Source organism: Amyelois transitella, chromosome 5 (genome assembly GCF_032362555.1).
Source record: "Amyelois transitella isolate CPQ chromosome 5, ilAmyTran1.1, whole genome shotgun sequence".
Taxonomy (NCBI): domain Eukaryota; kingdom Metazoa; phylum Arthropoda; class Insecta; order Lepidoptera; family Pyralidae; genus Amyelois; species Amyelois transitella.
The window spans coordinates 4,049,865-4,065,576 of record NC_083508.1 but is presented as its reverse complement, the minus strand read 5'-3'; the positions used below and the strand labels follow the sequence as shown (position 1 = coordinate 4,065,576).

Here is a 15,712-nt window from a genome sequence, read left to right as displayed (position 1 = left end):
TAAATGTGTATGGAATAAGGAATACGATTTATGTCTACAGGAATGGTTATCGTATCTGCAGCCATAAAACTTTCGTATTTTATTTATTCAGCGTGCAATGAAATTGCACATCAATTAATGTTAAAGTCAGTTTTTATAGATAGTGTTTATAGACAACAACAATTACAAATGGCTGTTTGGGTATTTCAGATCACAGCGTCATCTTAACAGAAGACACAGACAGTTTTATAATTGGAGAACGCGTTTGGGTGGGTGGCACTAAGCCAGGTCAGATTGCTTACATTGGCGAAACACAATTTGCTCCCGGCGATTGGGCAGGCATCGTGCTCGACGACCCTATTGGTATGAATGGGTTTACAAAAACAAAAAACTTCTTTAGATGTAAGTGACAAAGATATTTATGTGGATCTGCTTTCAGGAAAAAATGACGGGTCGGTAGCTGGAGTTCGTTACTTCCAGTGTGCAGAGAAGCGTGGAGTGTTCTCTCGCTTGACACGTCTCACGAGAGTTCCCCTTATAACGCACGCACCTCACGATGTGTCACCTTCCTCTGATGCGGGAAGTGTCTTTGAACGTCCACCCTCTGGGGCCGCCAGACCCCGACGCACTTTATCACCCAATGGAAGTATTCGCAGTATGGTCAGCAGTAAGATGAGTTAGTAGTGTCATAATCGTATTATTATATTCTCAGTAAGTTATTTTTGATTCGTTTATTATGGAGTCCTTTCTTTAACAGATGCGTCAATTTCGACTACGAACAATGGAGAATTAAGACTAGGTGACCGAGTTATAGTATCAAGTAGCCGCGGAAGTAAAGCAGGCATACTTAGATATGTTGGCGTCACTGACTTTGCTCCTGGTGTATGGGGAGGCGTTGAGCTTGACGATCCTCTTGGGAAAAATGATGGATCAGTTGACGGAAAGAGGTACTTTATTGTTACATAAAATAATGTTAATTTTTTTTTACGGTCTCTTTTAAAAGATTTTGAATCATAAAAATATTTTGATGGCTTTCAGATATTTCGAGTGCGCTCCGCGCTTCGGCCTATTTGCCCCAATTTCGAAGATATCCAGATCTCCTTCCAACCGCAAGCCTGGTGCTTGTGCAATCCACAGCAACGGTCGGGCGACTCCTCTGCGGCGTTCGAACTCACGGGAGTCTCTAACGTCATTGGGAACTTCGATCGCGTCGTCCCGTGTTGGGGTGAGGCTAGGGGTGACGTCGCTGGGCGCTCAGGTAGGCTAGCCTCGCGCGCGCTCGGCCGAGCCTCGCTCGCACCGATCACCGCCGCCGCCACCGGCCCGGGCGAGACCCCACCGTAGCGCTCCCAGCTTGCTCGACAAGACTTTACTCGTAAAGCACGTCGAGTACGACCGCTGCGCCATTATCGCTCTTCCCCAACCTCGTGTTTATTATGATATCGTTTTCCGAGCCACGAAATCTAAAGAATTGAATCCCCGTCGTTGGGCCAGTGAAACTTTGCCGAAATCGTGGCGCTGCTCCGAAAGCGTATTGAGTTTTGAGAGTCGTTGTGGCGAGCGATCTCGACGCAGCGAGTCTAGCGGTAGCAGCGGTTCAGTGTCTCGCAGCGGGCGGAGCGGCGGCGGCGAAGTGGTGCGGTGGGCGGGCCGGCCGGCCGCCGTGACGAGGGCCAGCCGCGGGGTCGCCGCAGCTACCGAGACCGACTTGTTCGTGGCCATGCCGCCGCCGCGCACTCACTTTTCTGGCTTCGGGAAAAGCTACCATTTTTCTTGCGTGTCGCCCTTTCAGTTCACATACCCGTACGTTGTGTATATTTGAACGACATGCTACGACCTTAATTATTCATATAATCGATTATTTTAGCTTTTACGTCTTTTCCGATATACGACTGTTTTGACTATTAAAATCTTAATAACAGGCGGTTTTCTGAAAATTTTACTCTAAATGGTAAAGGGCAATGAAAGTGTGACACACAAGGAGATGTTCATCATGTAGAGGTACAAGCTTATCGTTGCATGAGTTTTGTTTGGTCTGTAGCTGGCACCCCCTTGGTTTGGCCCTTGTTTTATTATTTAACTTATTTATTTTATGTCTGTTTTATTTTCGATTCACTATGTAGTTTTTAATTCGTTCTTTGAAGAGGCTTCAATTTATTGTAGTGTAAATTTCACGGAAATAAATAATGATTCAAACAGCTTGGAGAATGCTTACCCAATTGGTTCGATAACTTTTCAAAGACTGCATAGTCATATCTTGTGATCAATAACAAAGTATGATTTTAGACTGTGATATTATTTTAAGGTCCTAGTAGGTCTATTATATATATTGTGTGTTTTTGTCAATTAACAGTCCTATTGCCAAAGCCCACTAATGCGAACAAGTTTTGACGTATCGTTTGTGATATAAAAGTAACATAAAAAAAGCTCGTCAAGAAGAATAAAATAATTACATTTGTTGTTGGGGACATAGAACATTTATTGTAACTCCGCCCATCAAATTTTCCCATATTTGGCATTTGCCCAGAGATCTCAAGATAACTAGGCAGAATCTCACTGCTTTAAATAAAATTTACAATTAGAGTCTTACTCCGCTCAGTTCCATTTTTAATATATATTTTTGTCTAGTGGTCGTGTTTACATAGATACAACTTTTTATATTTCCCATTTCCATTCAATTCATAATATTTATTGCACACCAGACTTTATAGTACCTTAGATTAGAATCTATTAGATTTTTAGAGCTTTTTTTAATAATTTGCCTATTTCGATGGTAGATGTGTATGACACATCAATCGTCGAGGTGTCTCGCTGTATTTTCAGTGCTTTGAAAATGCAGTGTAATTTGATATTCAACTATATAGTGTTACATAAGTGCCTCATCCAACATGTTACTTGTCAAACAAGTAACAATGATGGATTACATTTTAATTATCATACATGAGGGCCAGAATAATAATACTGCTGCTGTTGAATAAAGTTTACAACTCTTTTACATTGATTTTATTTTACCGAAATAGATTTATCTACAATGTATCCTTATTAAATTTGTCAGCACAGTTCATTAATTAAGGCTTTGAAGCTTACAGTTCCAGTTAAAGTTAATTTGTTCAAAATAAGCCATAAAATACAGGATAATTAGACTGTAACTATTCGGTGTGCTCCAACCTATCGGACTTCAGGTGTTTTTTGGTACATCGGCAGTATTATTATCTATCCCGTCACACTATAAAGTTGAACGGAGTGCGCTAACGCGTGTTGTTTTCCCCATGTTTGTTGCGCATTCGCACTGTCACTAACGACATGGCGGCAGCGAGTCGGTGGTCCGCGAGCCTCCTCCACCCCGGTGTCGGCGAAGAACGCGTTGCAGGTACAGTACCCAACCATCGCTGCGTGGTAGATGCATCAGAAAGCGCGTGCCAAACTTCCACTGTTAAGACCAAACACGAGCACACCAAAAGCAGGTCAGAACAAATGCAGTTTGAAATCGGGCCCGCACCTAGTCGTAATAGAAGAAACTCTTCGGACCGGTCACGTCAAATTGCCGCTGAGTCGCAGTGTGATGACTTTGAAGAATTTCTAGCACAACAACTTAGTGCGGGCCCGCTTTTAAACTGCACTGCTTTTAGTGCGTTCCGGCCTTTGCAGTTCTTCATACTTTAGAAATTGTCGAACGGATAATATCCTTCTCAGCAGGCCTTTCTTTCTTATTCCAAACAAATATAGTTTTGTTTGGAATTAGAAAGAGCCTCTGAGAATTTCACCACGTATTGATGCCAACTTCTTTTAACTCAAGGTTAACGTTAACGTCACTAAGTAAATACTTGTAATATAAATGAAGCATGTCATTTTTTACTAAAAAGATCATCAAAAATAATGATACAGGTACTTTTTTTCTAGATACCTCAGACTATGTGAATGTTAATGATATATACCTAATATTTAAAAATCTGAAATTTCATTATTATTTTGCTTGATCGCTGCGATTTAGGAAATGTTGTGAAGAAGAATTATCATTTTCTGATTTACAATTGCAGAAATAGAAAGTAACTTAATTATAATTATATAATACAGAGGCAGTTCTTTCTGAATAATTTGTATTATTCTCCATGATCTTTTGCAATAAATGAAAGAAATTTTTGATTAAATTGTAACTATTTCATTTTTAAAGAATAATATACCAAGTACCAGAATGGGACTAGTTTTTGAAGTTTGGCACACGGCTGATACAATGTACTCACTTCTACCGCCAGCGGTAGGGCGGGGGCATCTCATTTTCGACTGTTATATAGTTTAAGATTTTTACTAATGGAACGAACAACGAATATTTTTTGATCTTTGTTGACCTTGACTTTGAATTTTACTGACAAACTAAAATTTTAGAAAACTAACAGATTTTGTTAAGTACACTTGATTGTTTTCTCAACAGTTTTGTGTTGCAGAGTCGCGAAGGGTTTAAATAAATGGCGCACGACGTCACTTCTCAAACTCTTTTCAACACAATAGTTACTAGATGACAATATTTGTCGATAATCGCGCACTATATAGTACAAACTTTTGCAATTTTTGTACATGTTCCACAGTACACACCATGAAACTGTCTAATAAAATGCTTTGATACATTAGCTCGTATAAAAACTGTGATATTGTTTGGTTTTTATTCTTATATTTTCTATTTATTAAAAAAACCACTGAATTTATTGGAGAAATAAAATAGTTTTTTTTTTATCTATATTATTAAAGTAGGTTTATATACGACCAGTGCCTGTAAGTTACAATGATATTCATAAATGTAAGTTTTCAATCCAATATTATCATTCCCTTGCTTTTATATAGTTTTACACATGTTTAAGTTAAACATTTCATTCGTAAATGATTTAATATTATGTGATAGGTTTTTAGAGTAACATAGATTAAGATTAATAGTTTCTAATGGTAAATTTATTGACGATGTGTGAGTGTTAATTTAATAAATAATCGAGAGAATGCGTGTGGATTTTATTAATAAACGTTATAGTATTTTTCGTGTATTATTACCCTGTCCTATGTTTCATAAGGTTAATAAAATTTTATAATTAACTTGTCTTGTTTTATTGCGCTGATTCTGTATATAGCTTACCCAGCATGGCAAATGTTGACCACATGTATGATGTTCGACGCAATTCAACTTTTCAATTAAAATCTTTCGGAAGTAATCTTTAATCAAAGATAGTTCTATGGTATGATTTATTTTAATTAATAGTACATAAAATATCAAATAAGTAATGCTACTGACAAAAGATAGCACACTTTTTATGATATCATTAATCAACCAATATATTCATAAAGCAAAGAAAGTTACCCTTTTATATTTTTAAGAGACTTTATATGTATATTAAAGTAAATAAACTTTATTTTCAATATCTAAAACGTATGAACTTTCACTGCTTTTGTGGATATAAAGCAGTATCTTCGCCAGTGTACATCCCAAGGGCACTTTCTTGAATAAATGCATGAATAATATACATTGTGAACCGGAGATATGGTAGCGTTTCGCTCCATAATATAGATCCTAGGTTCATATTAAATGCACAAATGGTTTGTAAATTAGGTAGGAGTGGTGTGGATTGTGTTTATAAATATGCAAGTTGGGAATTGCTTGTTTAACGGATACTATAGCCGTTGTAAAATGGGCACATATCTTATTGTAAATGATCGCATGGGTCTACGGTTATACTAGGTTTGTACATACATTCTGGGAATGATAGCTAAAAACATGACCTAGGGACTGGTAAGATTTGGAAAACTCGGAAAGGTACAAAAGTCCACCGTGCTCGCACTCAGTAGAGTTAATTCTTTTTTGCTATTTGTGAGCCGTGAACTATGTACCCAAAATTATACTATTAAATTTTGATGAAAACTCTTTGCATTGTTAAGAAGGAGTTTATAGCCTATAACTGTAGGTAAATCTTATTTATTGTGAATGAGTGAATAGAGAATGGCCTCATATCCTCGTTGCCTCATAATAAATCTACAATATCCTCTTTGGCACCAGAGTGTGAAATTAAAATGCACATGTAAAATGAACACACTCGGGTCTCATGTGGGTCTCACATGCATTTAGTACAAGATGTTGTTTAAAAAAACTTACTTGAAAATATTTAATGCAAAAGAAAAATTAAAATTTTGTCCGATTGTCCTTAGAGTTTAATTATTTGATTTTGTTTTAACATCGAAGTTAAAGTGCTAAATAACGTTATTTTATCAATTTATTTTCGTCAGTCGCATTCATTACTGGTAGTGTAGAAAAACTATTAGTACAAATTTTATTTACTTACTCTCAATTGACTAAATTGGCTCGTGTCGTAGAAAACTTGTTAAAGCCATGATACTCTAAAAGATACAAATCTCAATCTTTTGTCTTTGTATGTATCTTGAGAAGCGGTTACGTATTTTGATAACATAGAAAAAAATTAACAACGATATAGGAGCATTGATAGGACGAGACGAAATAGCTAAATTATTTGTCTTTCCCACTCTTAAATTATGGTCGTCCGGGCCTTATACAGGGAAAAGGTGTGGATAACGAATTCTGACGTAATAGGCAATTATATACATAAAATGACGTCTTTTCTCTTAGGAGTAGATAGAGCCAAATAGTATTGAAAAGACTCAGGCCATGAATAGAAAAAAAGGAAAACGAGAATAGGTAGATACTTACTCGTACCAGTTTATTGTCATTCCTGTTAAAATTTCGCGTACCTACATAAATCTCAAGTTACGATATTTATATTATTTACATCCCATAACAATCAATCGCAATACATTTGTTCGCAAATTGTCAAGTTACCATTCTTCTATTACATACCTAACCTAAGGCAAATATATATTGCGGATAAATCGAGTGACACCCGCCATGGGTGCAATGCGCTTCACCCCACTGAAACCGAAGTAGCGGGAAATCCTGCGGAGGAACGCGATCGATCCAGCCGGGCTAGCGAGCTCCTTAAAACCAGACGCACTCAAGATTATTCTACCTTAAAAAATGACACGTAGCAGGCTAGGCCAGATATAGGTTGATACCAAACATTATAAAGGCGCTTGTGGCACTTGAAGAATGTCACGTAGCAGGCTCGACCTTCTACATACGTGAGAACTGAGAACTTGAGTTGTCACTTACCAGTTTAGGTTGATACAAACATACATAGGTACGTGTTTATTACGCGTGTTTACATATGATCGCATCGGGGATGCCCTGGCGAAAGGTCAAGTACCCGAAACTGATGAGCATGCATGAAAAGCTATAATTGTGGATGAAGCGAAGAAAGTATGAAATGAAATCATACACATTTTACGCAATCAAGCGTAAAATGTGGTAATCATGTTAGTTGAGTGGATGATACATTTTTCATTATATAGATGTAATGATTAAAACAAAAAAAAAGAAATCATGTTTCTTTCCCGGAAGGGTAAGCATAGTCTAATCAAGATCCTTGGATACTTCTTTAGTTTCATCCACATTTACCATTTTAATCATGCAAACTCCTCGGTTTAGGGTAAGACTACCCTAAAACGAGAGAGAACCCAAGTTTTATTTATTGTTGGGTATAAAAATGTTAAATATACATTAAACTATATATACATACATACATACATAAAATCACGCCTCTTTCCCGGAGGGGTAGGCAGAGACTACCTCTTTCCACTTGCCACGATCTCTGCATACTTCTTTCGCTTCGTCCACATTCATAACTCTCTTCATACAAGCTCGGCGGTTTCGGGTACTTTTGACCTGACCCTTTACCAGGACGTCCTTAATTTGATCAAGATACGTTCGTCTAGGTCTTCCCACTCCGACCTTTCCCTCCACACTCTCCTTGTATATCTGCTTAGTCAACCTGCTTTCATTCATCCTCTCCACATGACCGAACCATCTTAACATACCCTTTTCTATTCCTGTAACTACATCTTCTTTCACATCACAACATTCCCTTATCACGCTGTTCCTTATCCTGTCACTCAATTTCACACCCATCATACTCCTTAACGCTCTCATTTCCACTGCATTTATTCTGCTTTCATGCTTCTTTTGCCATACCCAACTTTCACTCCCATACATTAATGTCGGGACCAACACGCCCCTGTGCACAGCCAGTCGAGCCTTTTTGGATAGTTTCTGACTGCTCATAAAGGCATGCAAAGCTCCATTCACCATGTTCCCCGCGTTCACTCTCCTTTCAATATCACTATCATACTTGCCATCTGATGTAAACTTTGATCCTAGATATACAAACTCTTTCACTTGCTCCACTTTTTCTCCTCCAATCAAAATATTACATGCTGTCATTTCTTTCTCCATTTCAAAAACCAGTGTTTTAGTTTTACTTACGTTCACTTTCATTCCTTTCTCTTTTAAAGCTTCATGCATACAGTTTACCATCTCCTGTAACTCCTCCGCTGATGACGCCAGTATAACCTGATCGTCGGCATAGAGCAGACATTTGACGAGTAACTCATTCATCCTTAATCCACTTTTAGACTCTTTCAAATCTGTCAAACAGCTATCCATAAATAGGTTGAACAGCCACGGTGACGCAACACATCCTTGCCTAACGCCTTTCTCAATCTTAAACCACTCAGTGTGCGCTCCGTTTATCCTGACACAAGCACTCGAATCCTCATATAAGGATTTCAGTGCTCGTATTAAGAGACTGCTCACCCCATGCATAGAAAGTGCTGACCACAATTCATTCCTCTCAACTCTGTCATAGGCCTTTTCCAGATCTACGAATGTGCAATAGACTTTTTGACTCTTGGCCAAAAACTTTTCGGCTATGCACCGCAAGGAAAAGACCTGATCAGTACATCCCATTCCCTTTCGAAATCCCGCTTGAGCATCCCATATTTTGTCATCAGTTTCATTCCTGACTCTATTTATCAATACCTTAGCATACAATTTGCCGACGACGCTAAGCAGGCTTATACCACGATAATTTTTGCAGTCCAGCTGTGACCCTTTTCCTTTGTAAAGTGGCACGATAACAGCCTTACACCAATCTTTTGGTACTCGGCCGCTTCTCCAACACAAATTGAAAAGGCAGACTAGCTACTACGCCTTTTCCTGCTTTAAGCATCTCGACCGACACTCTATCACACCCAGCAGCCTTTCCCGCTTTCATACTCTTAAGTGCTTCCACAATTTCGAACATTTCAATTTCGCCTTCCATCTCATTCTCTTTTTCTTCGCTATAGCAGAAATCTTTCTTATTTCCTTCCTTTTTTTCAAATAAACTTTCAAAATAGTCCTTCCATATCTTTAGTACACATTCTTCTCCTTTCACAACGCTACCATCCTGGCATCTGATCCTAGTCAGCTCTCTGGTTATAGTATTTCCTCGGGCTGACCTTACGGATTTCCAGAATACTTTCAGATTTGACTGAAAGTCTTCTGATAGCCTTTTATCAAAATCCTCTTTATACTCTTCTTTCTTTCTAATCACAGCTTTCTTAACCAAATCTTTCATTTTCTTATATTCCTTACGTGCTTTATTCACATCTTCATCTATAACCTCTTGCATTCTTAAGTTAGCTTTTGCTGCTAACAAATCCAGCCATGCTTTCTTCTTTAATCGCACAAGTTCTTGCACATCTTTACTCATCCACGCATTTTTGTGATTTTTTCCTTTCCTTCTTCTACTTACACCACACACTTCAACAGCTACTTTCACAATTCTTTCTTTAAATTCCTTCCATCCATCTTCAATATCGCTCATTTCCTCTAAATCTTCAAATTCATCCTTCAGTCTATTAATATACTTCTTACCTACATCCATATCTTGCAAATTTTCTACTTTTACTCTTTCCAAAGCGCTGGTTTGCTCCCTTACCCTGTGCCGCCAGCGATTGAAGATACCCCTTATCCGGGATATCACCAGTAAATGGTCCGAGTCAATGCCAGCACCGCGATATGCACGGGTATCCAGCACTTTGTTCTTCAATCTTTCATCTACAATCACAAAGTCTATCATACTTTTTAAAATACCTTCCACTCTTGTGTAGGTGTGGATCTCTTTATGTTGAAACATTGAGTTCGACACAAAAAGATCCCACTCTAGACAAATTTCTAATACACTTCTTCCATTATCATTCACCTTTTCGTCACCAAACGCACCAAGCACCTTTTCATATCCATCACGCTTTACACCCACCCATCCATTAAAATCACCTAACATAATAATCTTCTCATTTGGCTTGGTAACTTTCAATACTTCTCTTACACTATTCCAGAACTCCTCGTTTTCGCTTTTTGCTGATGTTGTACCCCTCGAACCCACATCCCAAGGTGCATAAACACCTAGAACGAAGATCCGAGTGATTCCAACTTTCAGCCTAATCCATAGAAGACGAGGGCTGACACACTCATACTCATTCACGCACTCAGCCATTCGTGCAGAAAGAATTAGACCGACCCCTTGACAGCCTCGGCTGGTACTGGAAATTCCAGACCAATACGCCGTGTAAGGGCCGTGCTGCGTCGCGTCGCATCCTTTCCGCTTCGTTTCATTCACGCACAACACATCCAAACGTCTTTCATCCATCATCTGGCATACTTCCTCAATCTTATCCTTCATTCCTCCTCTTACATTCATCGTCGCAAAGCGGCTTTCAGCAGACCGCATACCGCTCCCGCCGGGAACGAGACGTGATGGGGTGCGGACACCATCGCCGCCATCTAGGTGCTCTTTCAAAAAATTTGCATCCATGCGATTCCCACGAGACGAAACTATACATTTCCCACGAAACTATATATTTTTTCTTGAAATAATCACTCCTGTTGTGACATGGCACATTTTAAGGAATAACTAAGTTATATCCGTGCCATTTTCCCCTACTTTCACATGCTGTAAAGTTCAACATCGTGCATCTATTTTGCGAGAAACATAAAAGATAACCTACCTATCTAAACTATAATCAATCTAGTGATCTTGCGTAATATTTGCATGACTATGGCTATGTGTCATTTGCATAACAGATAACATTATCTCGGATAGTTTTCTAGTAACTGCGATACACATAAGTAGGTATATAAAATGAAGCTAGGTAATACGCAATCGCTATACGTGTTGTAGAGTTATGCAAAATATGCTTATTTTGTTTTATTTTATTGGTTAAGAGGCCGTACAACATGCAATTAAACTTATGCGTTTGCAAATGTGCGCTGATTTTCTAGATACTAGTGTACGCTCGAAAACGTATGTCAAGCAATTTTGGATTTAGGTACTTAAAATAATTACAAATCAAGTTGAGGTGAAAATACTTTCTTAACTTAAAAGTCTGCGTCATCTGTCAATAGAATTTTTATGTTCGTGGGGCATCAATATTGAGATATTCACAATTTTGTAAAAAAAAGTAAGTTTTCGCGAGGTCAAAGTTTGCGGCGAAACTAGCACACTTTAGCATTTACTTTAATAAAGGTACTATTTTGCACAAGAAAATAAAATATTAAAACATACATGTAGATAATCACTTTATCTTCAGTCTTTATCCCTTACGGAGTAGACAAAGTCTCAAAAAAACTGAAAGTTCACAAAAGAAAAAACAAAAGGAGCCTTATCACACTGCGATCTCTTCCAGGCAACCGATTTTCATTGTCTTTTCCCCTTAGTTAGAGTCAACAATTTCGAAAAATCTGGAAGGCTGCGTTCAGCTTTTCATTATTATTAATTTAGATAATATAAAACAACAATCCAGCATGGTTACCTTTACCGAAATAAGTAAAATAAGTATAAATAATGTAGTGATTGAAAGTTATGCAATCGCATTGATTTGTTTTACACATCTTATAGAGATTGATTTTAATTAATAGAAGTTATTGTTTTACGTCATCACTAAATTAACCTATAGTTAAGCATGCTTATACCTTCCTACTCACATGTCGTATATAATAATTTTGTGAGTGGGTGGAACTACACACTTTTCATGGCAGCATACACGGAAAATTATATTCAATGTTTTTGTTTGGAATAATAAGTGAGCCATCGAATATTAAGTAAGTGTATGTTGATAACGTGGGTGGATGTTGAAGTAGACGTCATTTAATTAGCACCTGGGATGTTAACTATCGTAAATCAATATGCCTTTATACAACCATACATATCATGCATTAATATTAATGTTGGGTCGGTATTAATATATCATGAGGCAAGCGAAATCTCGTGACAAAAGGCGCTTAAAAATAATCGTGGATTTAAAAATCCGGGAACGCTTATAAGATCGATTGACTGTAAAAAGTAGACTATTTAGATGTGGGAAAGAAGTGTCTAGGAATACTATATGGAAAAATGCTGGTTTATTCAAGAACGATCTCTATGCATAATGTATTATCTTCTGCTAAGCATCTGCATACGACACATTCACCAGTACTTACTACTTATGTAGTCATATATTATTCCCTTTAATATCATAATGATGCTTCGTGTTAAATGTACTATGTCCATGATTGTATCTATATTTAAAATTTGCCGCGAGTGCTGAAACTTCAAGATAAGTGTGACCCGTACCTACATGTCATGAAGACAAGAAGAAATCCTGATGAAGCACCGGATGGTCCTGATGAAGTCGATAATTTAATTATTAGTATTTCATAATATATTTGCTTATTCTAACGCTATAAACTGTAATGGTTAGGTAATGTGGAACATGTGAAATTTGAATTTCAGGTACTGATTCCGAATAAATAATAACGTAGGGTTAGAAATTATTGATACAGTCAAAAACTTGATAAAGTATACAGATGCTGCTTTCTACAAATTAATTAGTTTTCACCAAACCAAAAATATTAATTACACAAATAACCTGATGCTTATCAGATATTTCCGCAAGCTTCAATCAATTTTCTTTTATTTCATTTCGTTGAGTTTTCGGGTCTGTATATTTATTTATGTTATTGACTGTACAATGTATATAGTGCCAAAGATTCGTGAAAATGCCTTCCTAGAAAATAATGTAGTAAAATATCAATAGGAACTACTGCGTGAGAAGCAGCAACATTTAGAACGATTGATGCGAGAACGTGAATTGGAACGAGCGGAGGTCGCGAAGGTTTCATTACAAGCAGAGCGAGCGGAAAATGCGCTTGCGCAACTAAGGAAGGAAGCCACACAGGTAAAAATGTGGTACTATTTTACCGTTTTAAGGAAGAGTAAATGTATTTGGTAAATAAATAAATTAAAAAAGAATTGCTTTGAATTGCAAATCACGTCACTTCTTTTCACAAGCTCTTTTCCATAATACGGATATAAGAAGTAAGCGATTTATATTCATGAAATGAAATTTGACGAAGGTTTATTCAGTATTATTAATAATTCTGTGGTATTACGGTACAAAACATACATCATTCTTTATTTTCACAATCTGCTGAAGCTGAAAGTATGAAAATTTTTGTAATGTGTTCTGAAATTTCCCTAACTGTGACAGATGCCGTGCAAAAATTTTCCACAAAGGGATTTTTTACGAGGGAAAAAGGAATATGCTCTGCATATTTTTGTAACACCCTCAATTTATATAATGTAACTCATATTGTCGTATTAGGTATGAACCTTTGCCTTGCGTTACTTTTACTAAAGTATTTTTCGACTAAAAAGATACTAGTATGTTTTCGGTTTTCTCTCTCTTGTATTTTCAGTTCTGCTTTACCTAAAGTTATTTCAGGCTCGTGTTCAAAACCTACGTACATTTTCTTGGTTTCACACTCGATTTTAAAATTTTGTTCACACCATAGTCAACCTATGACTTTCAGGCAAGCACTGAGAATGGGAAGCTCAAAGTGGAACTGGACAAACTCAACAAGATGCTGGAAGACGAACGGCAGAAGGTCGAGGACCTCATGTTCAGGACCGAGGAGGAGAATATCAACAAGGAAGACTACAATGTAAGCTCATGTTTCATTTGTTCTGGTGTTTTTGTCTGACGGCCTCTGTGGCCAAGCGATAGTATGCTTGTCTGTGACACAGTAGGTCCTGGGTTCGAATTCCGACCAGGGCATGAAGAGAAACGAACTCAATCTGTGTAATTAGTCCCGTATTAAGAAGATCGAAGAAGCCACATTTCCTCAACTAGTAAATGCGGTCACTCTTTCTATTCATTGCATAAATTCACTTTTTTTTGCATAAAGCAACGTGAACTAAAAATAATATTCTGTAGGACTCCAAGATAGGCACGAGTTTATGTTGAAATAAGTAGATGGCGTGTTTTGTCTAGCCAAGAAATCTTTTATTGATAAAACTTTTTAAAATGACTATACATATTCTTATTAGTTCGCAAAACGAAAAAGCTTCTGAGTGAGGGAACAATTTAATTTATTAACATTTTTTTATTTTCAGAAATACAAGGACGCGATGGAGGTATGTTCATGCTGACATTTTTTAAACTTAGAAGGTTGGATTGGTTGGAAAAAATAGAACACATCTATATAAAATAAAGTCACGCTCTTCCATGATAATTTTACCACTCCAAAACCTTAACTCAAGCAAAGATGTGAATGTCTTAAACGAAATGTACAAAGTTTAACTGTATTTGTGCAATTTCAAAAAATAACATGCCGTAAATGAATTTCAGCAAGAGAAAGCGGCACATCTCCACCGCATTCGCGAGTTGGAAGCGGAAGCAGCGCTGCAAGCGGCTCGAGCGGATACCACGGCCGCAGCGCTCCAAGCGCTTGAAGACCAGCGCAGTGCCGAAGCCGCTGTGATCGCTGAACAACACAAGGAGGAGCTGACGGCCGCACAAAGTAAGATATCAATCAAAATAATTGTATACAAGAGGAAGCTTAAATACACCGCTGCAACGCTTGATGTCTTCAAAGTACAGAGCTGTGCTTTAAGCGGTTTTATTGCTGATCTACTATGGGAAACTTAAATATCGAACCTTAAACCCGATTTTAAGACACTGTACAAGAACCGTTGCAATATTCAGTAGTTGTTTATTTGTTTATCTTTATTGCACATAAAAATAAATATAAAATAAAAACAAATAACAGACAGTTATTGGATTTAAAAGAATATGTACAATGGCGGACGTATCCCAAATGAGATTTCTTCCAGTCAACCGAAATATAAAGGAAAATCCATAAATATTTATTTATTTATTTAAAACTTTATTGTACATAAAAATGTACAAAGGGAACTTAATGCCGTTTGACATTCTCTACCAGTCTACCAGATATTACAGAAAATATTGACAGATTCGTGAAAATTTTAAATGATATGAATAATGAATGATGCTTTAAAATATTGATTAATATAATCAAACTTTTTACTTACAGCGTTATCCTCAGAACTACAGAAACTATTAGACGAAGCATATGCACTCCTTAAAGAAAAAGAGAATGAAAAGGATTCGCTAGGAAAGAGTATGTCCGAAGAATTGACCAAATTGAAAGCAGATTCTGAGAAAGCTCTAAATGAAGCGAAATCCAAGATGGCGATAGCACAAACTCAGTTTGACACTCAAATTTCCGTGTTGACTGCTAATTTACAACTGGTTGAGTCTAAATTAGAAGCTGAGAAACAGAATGTAGAAAGATTAAATAAAGAAAATAGCCAAACTATCACAGATTTGAACACTAAGTTGACTCAACTACAAGCTGCCGTAGATGATAAAACACTAGAATTAAATAAAGGTACCTATATAATGCAAACATATGTATTTTTTTTACTTTCATATTTATAGACTTTTATGTTTTCATGTATTGCTT

The 15,712-nt window shown here is 37.2% G+C and overlaps 1 protein-coding gene across 7 annotated transcripts in view; it reads left to right on the top strand.

The window, feature by feature from the left end:
- LOC106138052 (CAP-Gly domain-containing linker protein 1) overlaps positions 1 to 15,712 on the top strand; it is a 49,359-nt gene that overhangs the window by 28,216 nt on the left and 5,431 nt on the right. For all 7 annotated transcript variants that reach the window (XM_013339073.2, XM_013339106.2, XM_013339089.2 and 4 more), the window contains 10 exons: positions 190 to 342; positions 419 to 655; positions 737 to 926; positions 1,018 to 1,237; positions 3,293 to 3,349; positions 12,982 to 13,122; positions 13,757 to 13,888; positions 14,340 to 14,360; positions 14,575 to 14,746; positions 15,281 to 15,637. In XM_013339073.2, coding sequence (XP_013194527.2) covers positions 190 to 342; positions 419 to 655; positions 737 to 926; positions 1,018 to 1,237; positions 3,293 to 3,349; positions 12,982 to 13,122; positions 13,757 to 13,888; positions 14,340 to 14,360; positions 14,575 to 14,746; positions 15,281 to 15,637 — 1,680 coding nt within the window. The remainder of the gene's footprint in view (positions 1 to 189; positions 343 to 418; positions 656 to 736; positions 927 to 1,017; positions 1,238 to 3,292; positions 3,350 to 12,981; positions 13,123 to 13,756; positions 13,889 to 14,339; positions 14,361 to 14,574; positions 14,747 to 15,280; positions 15,638 to 15,712) is intronic.